Source organism: Perognathus longimembris, chromosome 1 (assembly GCF_023159225.1).
Source record: "Perognathus longimembris pacificus isolate PPM17 chromosome 1, ASM2315922v1, whole genome shotgun sequence".
NCBI lineage: Eukaryota > Metazoa > Chordata > Mammalia > Rodentia > Heteromyidae > Perognathus > Perognathus longimembris.
In genome coordinates, this window is record NC_063161.1 from 142,834,368 (window position 1) to 142,849,146 (window position 14,779).

The following is a 14,779-nucleotide window of genomic DNA, read 5'->3' on the forward strand; positions in this document are numbered from 1 at the left end:
GAGGGGGAGGCCCTGGCGTGGGGCAGGAGAGGAGGGGAGGCCGCCCGCGGTCACTCGCGCGGGGCCTCACAGCGCCCTCGAGACCCGCCCCGCCGTCACCGCGGGCTGCCCGGCGTCCTCCGCGGCGACGAGAGCGTCGGCGCCTCGGACGCTCCCGCAGGCTCCGCGCCTCTGCGGAGTCGCCGCCGCCCGTGCGGCCGGGTCCCCGCGCGCGGCGGCTCTGCAGCTCGGCGCCGCGCTCGCCGGGCTCACGCCGGCTTTATATTTAGAAAGAGCTGAGCCATCCTCCCCGCGGCCTCCTCCCCCCCCCCTCGCCGGGCCCCGCGCGCCGCCCGCCCGCCCGCGCTCCCCGGCTCCCCCGCTCCCGCGCTCGCCCGGCCCACCTGCCGCCGCCAGCGCTCCCCGCGCCAGCCCGCCACGCGGCGGCCGTGCACCCCGGAGCCCGGCCCCCGCCACGCGCCGAGCAACCCGACGTCCACCCCGGCCCTGACCTGAGTCCGAGCCGGTCTCCATGGCCCCGAAGCCGCGCTCGGCGCTCGAGCTATCCGAAAGGGTTCGGCCGGCCGGCGGGGCTCGAGTGGCCGCGCGCGCGCTCTGGTCGGTCGCTCGCTCGCTCGCTCAGTGGCCGCCCAGGCCCCGGGGAGGGACTGGAGGGCGGAGGGGAAGGAGATGGATCCTCTGGACAGCACCGGGGCTGTCACGTCGGCCAGGCCCGACCTGGATGAACCACGCCTGTCAGACGGCAGAGACGTGGACTCGGAAAAGTAGAGCTGGGCTCCCGAGTCGGCGGGAGGAAGCCCCGCCCTGCGCCTCCCGCCGAACTCCGGGGCCCCGGCGCTGACTCAGTCCCGGGAGGGCGAGCCCCGCGCCGGGAGCTCCGCGGAGTCGAGGTCCGGGCTGCTGCTGCTGCTGCCTCCGAAAAACGAGGGGTTTGTGGGGTGAAGGGAATCCCAACCCTCCGAGGAGTCAAGTGAAGCCAGGTGTCTCAAGTTCTCATTGAACTGTACTCGCTCCTATGAGCCATTAAGCTTGTGTGCGCACGGTGTGGCCAAAGGAGAAACGGAAAGACACAATGCCTATTGCATCTCACCCTCAAAATAATAGCATTGATCGAAATGAACTCCAGGAACTGGAAACAAGAGGTTTTTTGTTTTTGTTTTTTTGCTAGTTTTGTTTTCTTTGGGGAGAGGGGAAGGATTGGGTACATTTTTCCTTGAGAATCTAAGTTGTTTTCGATGTCCCCTGTTCTAACTTTGTGCCTTCCTTTTGTCCATGAGGTCATCTATACTTTGTAACATGGAATTCAGGTGAAGGGATTGCGTGATTTTGCTGTACTTTCAAACCCTGGTCGTGTCGTGACAAATTAGGTGCAAGATCGGACTGTCATCAGCTCAGGGCTAGCACGCTACCGCTTGAGCCACAGCGCCACTCGTGGTTTTTGAGTAGTTTATTGGAGATAAAGAGTCTCTTCGGGACTTTTCTCCCAGGGCTGGCTTCAAACTGAGATCTTTAGATCTCAGCCTCCTGAATAGCTAGGATTACAGGCATGAGCCACTTGTGCCTGGCTCAAAGATATTCTTTATTGTTATTACCGAAATTTGCATGACCTTTGTAAAGAACACAGATAAAATATCATGTAACTAAAGGTGAAAGAGTTTTTCCAGCCCTGTCATCTCATCTCCTCAGGAAAGCATGGAGAATAAAGTTAAAAGTGTGTATCTTCCAGGACTTTGTCTCTGCATATATATATACATATATACATATATATACATATATATGTGTGTATATATATATATATATATATGCTGCCTCATCTACAGGTTTTTTCCCTCACCTACAAGTTTTGATGAAATAGGGAGTCTAGGTAAATGTGTGTCCACCATAAACACTTTTCCATGTTAATTCAAAGAACCTTACACTACCAGCACCATTTTTTGTTTCTTTGTTTATGACTTAGTACTGTTATCAGTCTTTTTTTTTCACTTTGTTTTTGTTTCTTTTTAAAATGGGACTTAGGGGCTGGGAGTATGGCCTAGTGGCAAGCGTGCTTGCCTCCTACACATGAAGCTCTCAGTTCAATTCCCCAGCACCACATATATGGAAAACTGCCAGAGGGGGCGCTGTGGCTCAAGTGGCAGAGTGCTAGCCTTGGAGCAAGAAGAGGCCATGGACAGTGCTCAGGCCCTGAGTCCAACGCCCAGGACTAGCCAAAAAATAAATAAATAATAAAATAAAATGGGACTTAGCCTATTGTCAAGTCTTCCAGCCAATCTCCTAGCTGCTAGTCTGAAGGGTTCCTCCAGCCTCAACATCCCAAGCATTTCATTTGTGTGTGTGTGTGTGTGTGTGTGTGTGTGCGCGCGCGCGCGCAGGGGCCTGGAGGAGAGTCCCTCCACACACTGGCCTCAAAGTGCTGAGTGCTAAGATTACAGGCATGTACCTCTGTTCAGAATTCAGACTATAATAGACACCCTGCTTTTTTTAATTTAATATTGCTTCCAGAATGTGTACAATGAAATATTTGCAAACATGGGCCATGCATGAGAGTGTACACACCTATAATCTTAGCTACTGTAGAGGTTTAGATCAGAAAGATTATTTTAAAAGGCCAATGAGGACTAAAAGTTCATGAGATCCCATCTCTCCTAATTAAAGCTGGGCACAGAGGCCTGCCCTTGTCATGCCAGGTGAGAAACAGATGATTGCAGGTCCAAGCCTTTAAGGCATGAAGATGAGCCCTTATTAGGAAGATAAGTAAAAAGGTCAGGAGGCTCAAGTGATAGACAACCAGCCTTATAAGTGCAATACCAGCAGGGTAATCCTTGCTCCTAAGGAGGCTGAGATCTGAGAGTTGCAGTTCCAGGCCAGCCTAGGCAGGAAAGCCCATGAGACTGTTACCTCCAATTAACCACCCGAAAACCAGAAGTGAAGCTGCTCAAAGTGGTAGAGCACTAGCCTTGAGTGAAAGAGCTCAGGGATAGACAGCACCCATGTTCTAAATTCAAGCTCCACAGCCAACAACAACAAAAAGGGCAATACCCTGAGTTCAAATGGCACTACCTCAAAGAACAAAAGTTATGAGTCAATCCCCTCAATAAATAAGCATGATGTGGTATCACACTCTTGTCATTGAAGCTACAAAGGAACCTGAGATTGAGAAGATTGAACATGGTACACCCATGCGATCCCAGCAACCCTGGTAAGCCTAAAGTAGATGGATGGATCGTGAGGTTCAGTATCCCATGCTATTGTGTGTGTACATACCAACAATACAAAAATGTATAAAGATCTCTCCCTGCTTCTCCATTCACCCCATGCCTACCATACTGTAATTGTACTCTCTAGAAATAATCCCTGTCAACAGTTTGATACACATAAGCTGTCCTATTTCTGTGACTAAAGTGACTTCCAAACATCCCAGTCTTTGTGTTCTATTTGGAGGAAAGTAGCAAAGCAATGAATGGGCTAGGAACAGTTCCCTTTGTGTTGATAGCCCTATGCTCTTTAGTCAGAAGCTTACAGGCTGGTCTTTGAAACCCATGAGCTTATAGCTCCAGGCCCTAAGAACTAGAGGCTTATGGCTCCAAGGTTTAAAAGCCAGAGACTTGTAAGTGCTCTGGATGTTTGGGTCGGAGGCTTTTGAGGACCAACGGGTCACAGCTAGTGTGTTACAGCTCCTGAGTTTTAGGTATCTAAGCCCCTGGCTCTTAGGCCTTCCTGTCCCTCTGGAACTCTCCAAGCAACCCAGGGCTTGCAGCTCTCACTGGGCCAGCTCATTGCAGCCTCTTTGCCTGCAGCTCTTCATAGTCAAACTGATATCTTATACACTTTTATTTTTCTTCCATTTTCTATCCTAAATCACTCTCTGAAGGTCATGAGCTGCTGCTGATCTCCTCGCACCAAGACTGGAAGCTACCAGTTTGGGCTCACTCTGTGATGAAGACCACTGAGTAGGCAAATAAAGCATCACTGAAGAAAGTCCTTTATTGGGGTTTTATGTTGTAACTTCAAGTGGTAGTACACAGGAGGGAAATCTCTCAGACTAATCTGACAGAACTGAGAAATAGAAAAAGAGTGTGACACCATGACGGTACATAACTTCTAGACTCTATGTCACAACCTCCTGTGTGCGCCAATCATTCAATTTTTACTTAGTCACAACAGATAGTACCTCTTGCACTGAGCTTTAAAATGGACTTGGTCATCTAAGGGTCACTGAGGCTTATCATGGAAAAAGGGAAATCTCCCAGAATCCATGCAAGCTGTGTGGAGTAGTTGAGACTGGAACAAGACCTCCTGAAGCAAAAGAGTTGTAGCTTTGGCAACACTCATTGTCACAGTAGTACTTTCAGCTGTAATGGAGAATCACCAGAGCACTTGTGAAGTTGCTCAAAGCAGCCAGGCTGCCATGATGGCAGTCTTACAGATCACTAAAGAAGGGACTGCTTGGGCTGGGAATATGGCCTAGTGGCAAGAGTGCTAGCTTTGTACACATGAAGCCCTGGGTTCGATTCCTCAGCACCACATATATAGAAAACAGCCAGAAGTGACACTGTGGCTCAAGTGGCAGAGTGCTAGCCTTGAGCAAAAAGAAGCCAGGGACAGTGCTCAGGCCCTGAGTTCAAGGCCCTGGACTGGCAAAAAAAAAAAGGTGGGGGGATGACTGCTTGATTGACAGCTCCCCACCCAAGGCAGCCACGGCCAAGGGGAGGTCCCACTAGGTTCCCACCCCTGAAAGGTTCTTAAAGAGTCTACTTTCCAATAGCATTATAGACTGATAATGAAATTTCAAGAGTTGGCTCTTGGGGAAAGTATAGTTAAATTTTTGTCACTGTGACAAAATACCTGAGAAGAACAACTTAAGATAGGAAAGACATTGGCTCACTATTTCAGAAGTTCCTGTCCATCATTATTTAATTCCACTGTTTGGGGCCTAAAGCAGGGCAGAATATCACAGAGATGAGAGAATGTAAAGGAGGAGGTTGCACACCTCATAGCAACTGGGAAGTCAAGAGAGACAGAGATGAGGCCAGGGCGAGCTACAGCTTTCAAAGATGTACCCCAGCAACCCGCTTCTGTCAGTCAGGCTCTAACTTCTGCAGTTTCAACCACCTCCCAATAGTCCACTCAATTATGAACCAACCACTCAGTGGGTTGATCCATTGGGTAAGTCAGAGTTGTCCCTTTCCAAAAGCCTCTCCTGTGAACATTTTTATTGGGAACAAGCCTTCCATACATTTCAGACCCAAACCATAATAACTATGTTACATTTCTCCCTTATCTACTGGTTTGGTTGGATGATCATTATAAATTGAAAAGTAGTAGTTGAAAATATGTCATGAAGCATGTTTAGTCACAAAAGACCAACTTAGAGTGACATATGTAAGACACTGGTTTACCCTATTACCTCAATTTAATAGGAAAGTAGACTTCAGTAGTCTAACGATGCAACAATGTTATAAAGACAAAATTCTGCCATGTGCCAGTGGCTCACACTTGTAATCCTAGTTACTCAGGAGGTTGAGGTCTGTGGATGACAGTTTAAAGACTGCCTGGGCAGAAAAGTCTCCATGAAACTCTTATCTTCAATTAACCACTCAAAACCAGAAGCAGCACTGTGGCTCAAATGGTAGAGTGCTAGCCTTGAGCACAAAGAGGCTCATAGACAGCCCCAAGTTCAAGATCCAGGACTGGAAAAACAAAAGAAGTAAATAAAATAAAAACAAAATGCTGTTTTGTAGGTGATGTGCTCAGGGCAATCAAATGATCTAAAGCCTTCTCCTGCTGTGCAAGCAGACAAATCTAGCTTGACCTTCCAAGCAAGATCCATGGACAAAGTTCAACTTGACAGTGTGTGGCACACCTACAGATAGACACTGTACCCTGCAGAAGTTTGAATCTCCTTTTACCCAGTTCTCCATCCTTGCTTCTGCTTGGTGGAAAGAGACAATTCAATAGAATATAATGCACCAAACTTGGTGTTTGTGACTCAAAACCAAGTTTATTTCATAGATGCCTACTTTCAAGGACTTAGCCCGGCCTCAAGGAGTAGAAGCATGTAGGTTGTACTCTCAGGATCCAAGTTCATCTGAGCCTCACTCAGAACCTTGTGGCTATCTATCCTGGGGAGCAGAAATTTCAGAGGAGAGTACTGAGAAAGGCATAAGAAGTTAAGATTAGAGAGAATCGGTTTCCTAAGTGCTAATGAAGAGAAAAATTAAAAACAAAACAAAAACCACTGGAAATGGGGGATAGCAGAACACAGAATCAAGAGCCTTGCTGTCTGCTTCAGAATCCTAGTTTTGTCACCTTACTAGCTTAGAAGCTGAATGACCTTGAGTAAAATTAGTTAACCTCTCTATGCCTTGGTTTTCTTTTTAGTAAATTGGATATAATATTAGCATCTATTACATAGGTCTGCAGTGAAGATTAAATATATTAATATACCCAATGCATGCAATGAACATTATACTCAACTCTTGGTCCTATACACTCTGTGTATGTTTGTTGATTGACTCATTTCTTTATGATGATGATAGCTACACATCCTTCTGATGGCTGCTATTACATATGAACAAATGAACAGTCTGAATCAGAGAACCATAGTAGAAGGAAATAATATTTCATTTGGTGAACATGAAAGATGTTCTGCATTAAACATGGAGGATGCTCCAACAAACTTGGGACATTAAAAGGGTTAAATGGAAATAGGGACCTTACTTGGTAATACCACTAGGTATCCGCAGTTCTACTTACAATATTTATAATGGAAAAGTAAAGTTTACTACTTCATCATTTGATATGCTATTGAGTTGGATTTGTTTTTTGTTTTTGTTTTTATTTTAGCCTACCCTGGAGCTTCAGCTAGGGGCCTGAGCACTGTCCCTGAGCTTTTGCGCTGTACCACTTGAACCACAGATCTACTACCATCGTTTTGTGGTTAAATGGAGATCAAAGTCTCACACACTTTCCTGCCTGGGCTGGCTTCAAACTGTGATCCTCAGATCTCAGTGTCCTGAGTAGCCAGGATTACAGGCTTGAGCCACACCTGACTGGATTTGCTATCCTAGGACTTTTTATATTTAAAATCACAAAAGATTTTTCCTTAAAGACATTTATCTAAGAACTTATTCTTTAATAGATTTAACCCATAGAAAGCATATTTGACACAATTCTTTTAGCATAAACCAAATAGAATCCTTAAATTTGGCCTACTGTTGCTAAATTGGCCCCAGATAACTTGAAGATCTCTTCATACATAGTGAACTATGACCTAACTTAGTGTGTAAACAGATTATGGCCTGTTGGCAAGAAGAAGCTAAGTCTCAGCCAATCAGACATGGTGAACTGTTAAAACTCTGTTCAAAAAAGACTGATACATGCTGTAACCTCTCTGGCTATCTCTGTACCTCACTTCCTTTTGGTTCGGACTATTGTTCCTCCATTCTTGAATGCCAAATAAAACCAATTATATCTGCAAAGTTAGATATGTTGTAATTTGGGGTTTAAAAAAAAACACAGGCTATCTGTCCATTTGGTCTCATTAAATTCAACTCTGGAATATTGTTTTCTAGAAATATAATTCATTGCAAATCAGATGCTTTATTTTCTGTAGTTCAACTGGCTCTGTTAGCCTGTAGGTCTTTGCCTTGGGCTTTTATACAGGCTCACAGAGTTTATGTGCCTCTATTAACATTTTAAATGTCAAAGGAACAGTGCTGAGGATGTGGTTTTGTGGCAGTGAATTGCCTAGCATGCACAGGACCTGAGTTTGGTCTCTAGCCCTGGAAAAAAAAAAGTTCAAAATCTACTTAAAGAAATTGGTCATGTAGACAAGAAGTAGCTTTTCCTAGAATTTAGTGCCAGAAGTTTTTTTCTTTCTCAGGAAAACTTCAGTATTTCCTCTTATTAGACACTAAGAATGCAGGCATTCATTTGTGATTCATGTTTTTTGTACTGATTGAGTGCCCGGTCTCATTCCACACTTGCTCCATGTTCAATTCATTTGTATACTCAGATGTTTCATAAATGGGAGAGAAAGGACAAAGGACAGGCAACTAGTTCAGCAACTGTTGCAATATTCCAGGTGAAAACAACAGGGGAGAGCTGTATTTCAAATTCAAGGGACAATCGAAAGACAGATAGGATATAGAGATTAGAAATAGGGCACCATTCCCAAGATTTCCAGTTTAGAAGACAAACAGGTGTAGATTCCTAAATATTCCTATTTAAGAATAGGTGTGAGGGTTAAAGAAAAGCTGGGCTTTAAATTCATTGCATTGTCTAAACAAATAGGATTTATTTCTTCCCTCCTACCCAATTACTTTCAAAACTGTAGAGAATAGGAGATACATAGAAAAGACAAACACCAAAGCTGTAAATAAATGAGAACACACCCAGCAGATCTCCAAGCAAAGGAGACATTTCTAAGCCAGCAAGAAAATCAATTATGAGTAAGAAAGGTCAACAGAGACAGGTTAAGGACACACAGCTCTCCCTGGGGTACTAGGGCAGGGGTCAAGCCCTATCACAGCACTGTGAAAACTTTTAATGATAATGATAAGCCTTTATTATAAGCACCCTATTTGATGTTTACTTTTCCTTTTGGTGCCAGGGGACACTTTGAGCACAAGCTGCAACTGATACCTTTCCTGGTGTCCCTATCTGCCTGGAAAGAGGGCTAACAGCCAAACAAAAAGCCCAACTGTCCTTTGAATAATACTCCAGACTCGTTGAGGAAGCTACTCAGCAACCACAGCTCCTTGCTTTCAAAACACAACTCTGGCTCCTGAAGGCTCAACTATTTCAAAGAGCTAGAGGTGGACTTTTCACCTCACAAGCTGTCAGTGAACTCTAACTACATGACTGCAGTAATTTCAACTTCCACCCAGGCCAGAGAGTAGCACTTCCTGTGGCGGCCTAAGCAAAAGGCCTGTGATCAGTGTAAACACAGACCTTCATTTGCATGAGGAACCAAGATGCGAGCTGGGTCTGTCATTTGTGTTATAGCCTGCAGTGATTGGTCAAGACATTCTAGCCACATTTCTTTCTGGCCCAGACATATTACTTTTCCAGTCAATGGAAAGATGAACTCTTTCTGTGCTGTCCCCTGGTGTTGCAACCTTAGGCCCAGTAATTGGTTTCTTTCAGGTGGTCTTTTCTTGTGTACTGATTTGGTTCCTGGTTTGGTTCCCTTTTTTGTTTTGTTTTGTTAGCAACAAGGTCCTGCTTAGTTGTCCAGGCTGGCCAAGAAGTCACTGTATAGCCCATGCTGGCCTCAAACCGTCAACCCTCATGCTTTAGATTCTCAAGATCTAGTATTACAGGCAAGTGCCACCATGTCTAGTGCCCATGAAACCATACACCACACAATATCATGAATGCATCAGTCATCTCCAAAAGTTGCTCATGTTTCCTGCCCTGGCTATCTTTGTATTACAATTCTCAGATCTCAGCCTCCAGAGTAGGATTACACACGTGAGCCACCAACACCCTGCCTCTTTTGTTTTTAGAATATCATGTATGCTCACAGAACACTATGTTGCAAATAATCTATACAATTTGTGGGCGGAGAATGGGAGGGAAAAACTGGGAGAGAGGAAGGGAAGAGATCACATTGTCCAAAATGGAATGCACTCTGCTGATCTGAACCCACAGTAAAACGGAACATCATGGTGGCAGGAACAGGTGACGGTGGCAGCAGCTGTTCACCTAATGGCAGACAGGAAGGAAAGACAAGAACAAGGAACAAAGAACCAGGTATATAACTTCGGAAGCATGTCTCTAGTGACCCACCTCCTCCATCTTGGTCCCAAAGTTTTTACCACCTCTCCAAATAGTACTATCATCTGGAGACCAAGCATTCTACACATGAGCCTGTGGAGACATTTCATAAGTGAATCAGAACAAAATCCTCCCTCCTTTAACTGGCTTTCTCAAGTACTTTGCCACTATGAGAAAAAGACTAACGCACCAGTGCCAACATTTGAGTTATTCTTAAATTTTTTTTTGCAATTATTAGAAAAGTAGCCACAAACATTTCTTTATGTTCTTTTTGTGAGGATATGTTCATATTTCTTATGTGTAAATACCTAGGAAGGAGTCTTCTGGGTGTTCTAGTAAGGATTAGAAGTGCATTATTTATTAAGGTTTGATGTCACTTATCCTTTGATCTCTCTACTTTTTTATTTCTTATTTACCACACACTCCCATCTTTACCTTCCTTATCTGAACTGGATCCCAGCATTCACATTTCAAACACATTTTGCTTCTACACTCAATTTCTTGACCCACTACCCTGCTCAAAATCCCACTCCCTGGATAAGCCCAACTATCCCTCTTGTTTCCTCCTATTGTAGACCAACTTGATGTACTCTGAGAAAAAATATTTAGTGTACAGGTAGATGGGACATAAATTGGTAGTCTCTAACTTCAGACGGGCTCATAACTTTGTGGGAAAATCTTGCTGTGTTTTACTAGTCAGCTTAGATGCTCCTTAATAGCTGTCGCCACCAAGTCTGCTTTATCAAGGCTTCAGTAAATAATCCTTCAGACCTCAGTAAATAACCTCAGATACGATCAGTCACCTATCTCCTTGCATCTATGCCTTCCTTGCAGCTGTACCTTCTTGCCTCTTTTCCTTCCTTGCAAGGAATAATGGACCTCCCTCTGCCTTGTAGTACTGGGGATTGAACTCAAGGACTCACACTTGCTAGGCTGGTGCTCTACTATTTGCGTCATGACTCCAGCCTTGCTTTTGTGATAGTTATTTTTAGAGATGGAATCCAGCAACTTTTTCTGCTTGGATGAGCATTCAACCATGATCCTCCAGACCTCAGTCTCCAGAGTAGCTGGGATTCCAGGTGTGAGCCACCAGTGCTGGCTGCTTCTGCCTCATTAGGGTAGGTATGTCCATCTGTCCTTCCTAAAAGTCTTTAGAGTCTTCACTTAGCAGAGTGCTTGTTCGTTTTGAGTCTTCACTTTGCAGAGCACTCGTTTGTTTTGCATTGTCATCTCCTTTCTCTTTAATGGATAATTTACAGTTCTTTTTTTTTTTTTTTTGGCCAGTCCTGGGCCTTGGACTCAGGGCCTGAGCACTGTCCCTGGCTTCTTCTTGCTCAAGGCTAGCACTCTGCCACTTGAGCCACAGCGCCACTTCTGGCCGTTTTCTGTATATGTGGTGCTGGGGAATCAAACCCAGGGTCTCATGTATACAAGGCAAGCACTCTTGCCACTAGGCCATATCCCCAGCCCTAATTTACAGTTCTTTATAGATAGCTTACTTCTGTTTCTTTCCTTTCTCTTCTGGGAATGCTTCTGGAACCAGACAGGAGGGTTTTGTTTGTTTGCTTGTTTTTAAATTTTAATTTTTCAGGATTTGGCCACCTAGAGGATTGGTATACCAGCTAAGCTAGGAAAATAAGAGCTTGGTATGCTTGAAGCAGCTCGGGCCTTTAGAGCAAAGGGCCTCCAGACAACACTCTCGGGGTCCTGAAGAGGTATCTCAAAGGCTACCTTGGGTAGAGGAAGTGCAGACTTCAATCAGGAACATCCTTCTCTCATTTGTATAGTTGTCCTAGAGTTTAGCACAAACAGCAACCGCTTTTTTCTTTTTTTTTTGAAATAGGGCCCTGTGTTGTCCAGGATGAACTTACTTGAATTCATGATCCTCCTGTCCCAGTCTAAGTATAGGAATACACCACTAGACTCACTCACAGCCAGGTAGCAACAACTTTTAGGCACGTGTTCTGGAGGCTTTACTGGAGTCTTAGCCTGCCCTTTCCCCACTAGAGACAGAGAAGGGTTTCTCCTTCTAAAACTCACTTCTATCCAGAGCTGGTCAGCTGCCAGTTTACCAGCTGATTGATCTTGGGCAAGTCCGTAGCACGCACTGTGCCTTATTTTCTGTAAAATAGAAGGCAGAGAAGAGTGGTGGGCAGAACCTTGACTCTCTAGTTTACTTAAAGTGGAATGGTCCTAGAAAGAAGGCAGGAAAATCAACCTTTCCTTGACTCACCACTCTCCCTCTTCCTCCTCTTCCATCTCCTCTTCCTCTTCTCCTCCCATCCCAGTGCTGGGAGTCAAAACCAGGGCCTACTACATGCTACCCAAGTACACTACCTCTGAACTTTGTCCTGGCCCACTTCAATCACATTCTATTGGTGCAGGTAGTAATAAAGATCAACTTGTGTTCAAAGAAGAAAAATATTGATACTCTCTTCTCTTATAGGAAACATATCAACATTATATGGTAAAAAGAACTTATGAGGCAGAAGACATATATATATATATATATATATATATATATATTTGTTGTTGTTGTTGTTGATTGTGGGGCTTGAACTCAGGGCCTTAGTCTGTCACTAAGCTTTTTGTTTTTTATCGTTCAAGGCTGATACTCTACCACTTTGCGCCACAGCACCATTTCTAGTTTTCTGGTGGTGGTTAATTGGAGATAAAAATCTCACAGACTTTCCTGCCCTGGCTGGCTTCAAACTTTGATCCTCAGATCTCAGCCTGATGAGTAGCTAGGATTACAGAAGTGAGCCACTGGTGCCCAGCTAAGACAGGATATAGACTAGTGTGGCTTATCTTTACAAAATGTAATCCACCATTTGCATTCTTTTGAACTTTTCATTGTTTCTACCCATCAATATAGTTGCAATGAATCTCCAAGCCCTAATATTACCATCTTCTCATATTGCAGCTCTCCCTTCTATTATCACTCAAACTACATTTATTTCATATCACCATTATCTAATCTGGGTGATTGTAACAATCTCCCAACAAGATAAACCTTTTTTTTACTTCAGCCTTACATCTTTCCAATCTATTCTTCATATGGAAGCCAGAAGTTCACAGCCCACTTATATATTCATAATAATGCTAGTCTTCTAGGTTGACCAGACTGCTTATATAAGAAGTTAATTGGGGGCTGGGAATATGGATGGCCTGGTGGTAAAGTGTTCATCTCGTTCATATACATGAAGCCCTGGGTTCGATTCCTCAGCACCCCATATATAGAAAAGGCCAGAAGTGGTGCTGTGGCTCAAGTGGTAGAGTGCTAGGCTTGAGCAAAAAGAAGACAGGCCCTGATTGCAAGGCCCAGGACTGGCAAAAAAAAACAAAAACAAAAACAAAGAAAAAAGAAGTTAATTGATTTCCACTTTCCTGTTTCCTTATTGATGCACAACCCATCAATCTTTACCATAATGTTGATTTAAGTCACAAGTTGCAGTTGGGCTATGAGTTCCCACAGTTGGCATACTCTCTGGTAATATTTAGTTATGTGATATTTCAACTAATTATACTGTTTCTTAAAGTGTAGTCCAGGGACAACCGGTAACAGATGGGCAGGAAGTTGGCAAATTTTACTTTTGAAGAAAGTATGATATGTGATTCTAAGGTATACTAAAGTTTGAAAATCACTAATTAAAAGTGTTTCTAACTCGTCCAGTTAGAAGTATGAGCTAATTTCTTTCATGTTCCTCTGCCTTCTCTAATTTATCCCTGATATCCCTCCCATCTTTAGCCAGCCAACTGTGTATGGTGGGGGGGGTAGGGGTGGTAATAGGTATGGGAGAATAATATGCACTCAGTCTAGAGGCTGGGGTTCTCCTTGACTGTGAGGTAACCCTGTTTCCTCACTCTCCTTGCTGCCTGTGAGATGAACACAGTACTTCATTTGCCTGAGGTTGCTGTGATCTTTTAAGGTCTCGGGGACTTGATTCACACTGTCCCTTCAGTAGAGAATGTCTTTCCCATGTCCATCTCTCCAAGAGTCATCTCATTATTAGATGGACACAGCATAACAAATATCTGTTGAGCATCTCCTGCTCATTATTTTGCACAGCCTGGAAACACAACATGGAGCAACCTGAATAAAAATATTCTTGTGGAATTTCATATTCGGATGGAGAAACTAGAACAGTCAGAAGCTAATGAGCAAGAAGACGACATGGTATGTTAGAAGCACAAACCAGGAGTGACACGGATTCTCTCCTATGCCAAGTCCTGGGAGAGTTGTTGAGATCTGTAGGGGTGGGGCCCCTGGGGCTACTAGGAAGGAGCACAGCTGCCAGGCAACTTGGTGAAACAGGGTGAGACCATCAGTGACTGCAACAGGGAAGTGTGGGAGAGCTCAGGAGGTTATGGGTGACCAGATTTCATCAGACCTTGTAAGCCTCCAGAAAAAGACCAAAACCATGGGCTGGGTACTGGGTAGGCCGGTGCCCCAAATCCTAACTTCTCAGGAGGTAGAGATCTTAGGGTCACCGTTCAAAGTCAGCCAAGGCAGGAACCATCTGAGACTCTTATCTCAAATTAACGACCAAAAACTTCAGTGGTAGTCAGCCTTAAGAAAAAAAAAAAGCTAAGGAACAGCACCCAGGCCCCGATTTTTTTTTTTTTTTTTTTTTTTTTTTTTGGCCAGTCCTGGGCCTTGGACTCAGGGCCTGAGCACTGTCCCTGGCTTCTTCCCGCTCAAGGCTAGCACTCTGCCACCCGAGCCACAGCGCCGCTTCTGGCCGTTTTCTGTATATGTGGTGCTGGGGAATCGAACCTAGGGCCTCGTGTATCCGAGGCAGGCACTCTTGCCACTAGGCTATATCCCCAGCCCCCAGGCCCCGATTTTAACCATAGATTACCAGCACAAAAGAAAAGCAAAGACTACAAACTTGGATGAGTCTGAGTGAATCGGGAAGGCTTTTCAAGGTTTTCAGCAGAAGAGAGATGAAATGGGTGGAATGTTTTTTAAATGACTGCCTGGCTGGAATATGGA

The 14,779-nt window shown here is 44.5% G+C and overlaps 1 protein-coding gene across 2 annotated transcripts in view; it reads right to left on the bottom strand.

The window, feature by feature from the left end:
- The window catches only part of Ecpas (Ecm29 proteasome adaptor and scaffold), a 105,786-nt gene extending 104,885 nt beyond the window's left edge, over nucleotides 1-901 (bottom strand). For both annotated transcript variants that reach the window (XM_048338998.1, XM_048338989.1), the window contains exon 1: nucleotides 492-901. In XM_048338998.1, the coding sequence (XP_048194955.1) occupies nucleotides 492-513 (22 nt within the window). In that variant the 5' untranslated portion in view covers nucleotides 514-901. The remainder of the gene's footprint in view (nucleotides 1-491) is intronic.
- Between the last annotated feature and the right edge of the window lie 13,878 nt (nucleotides 902-14,779).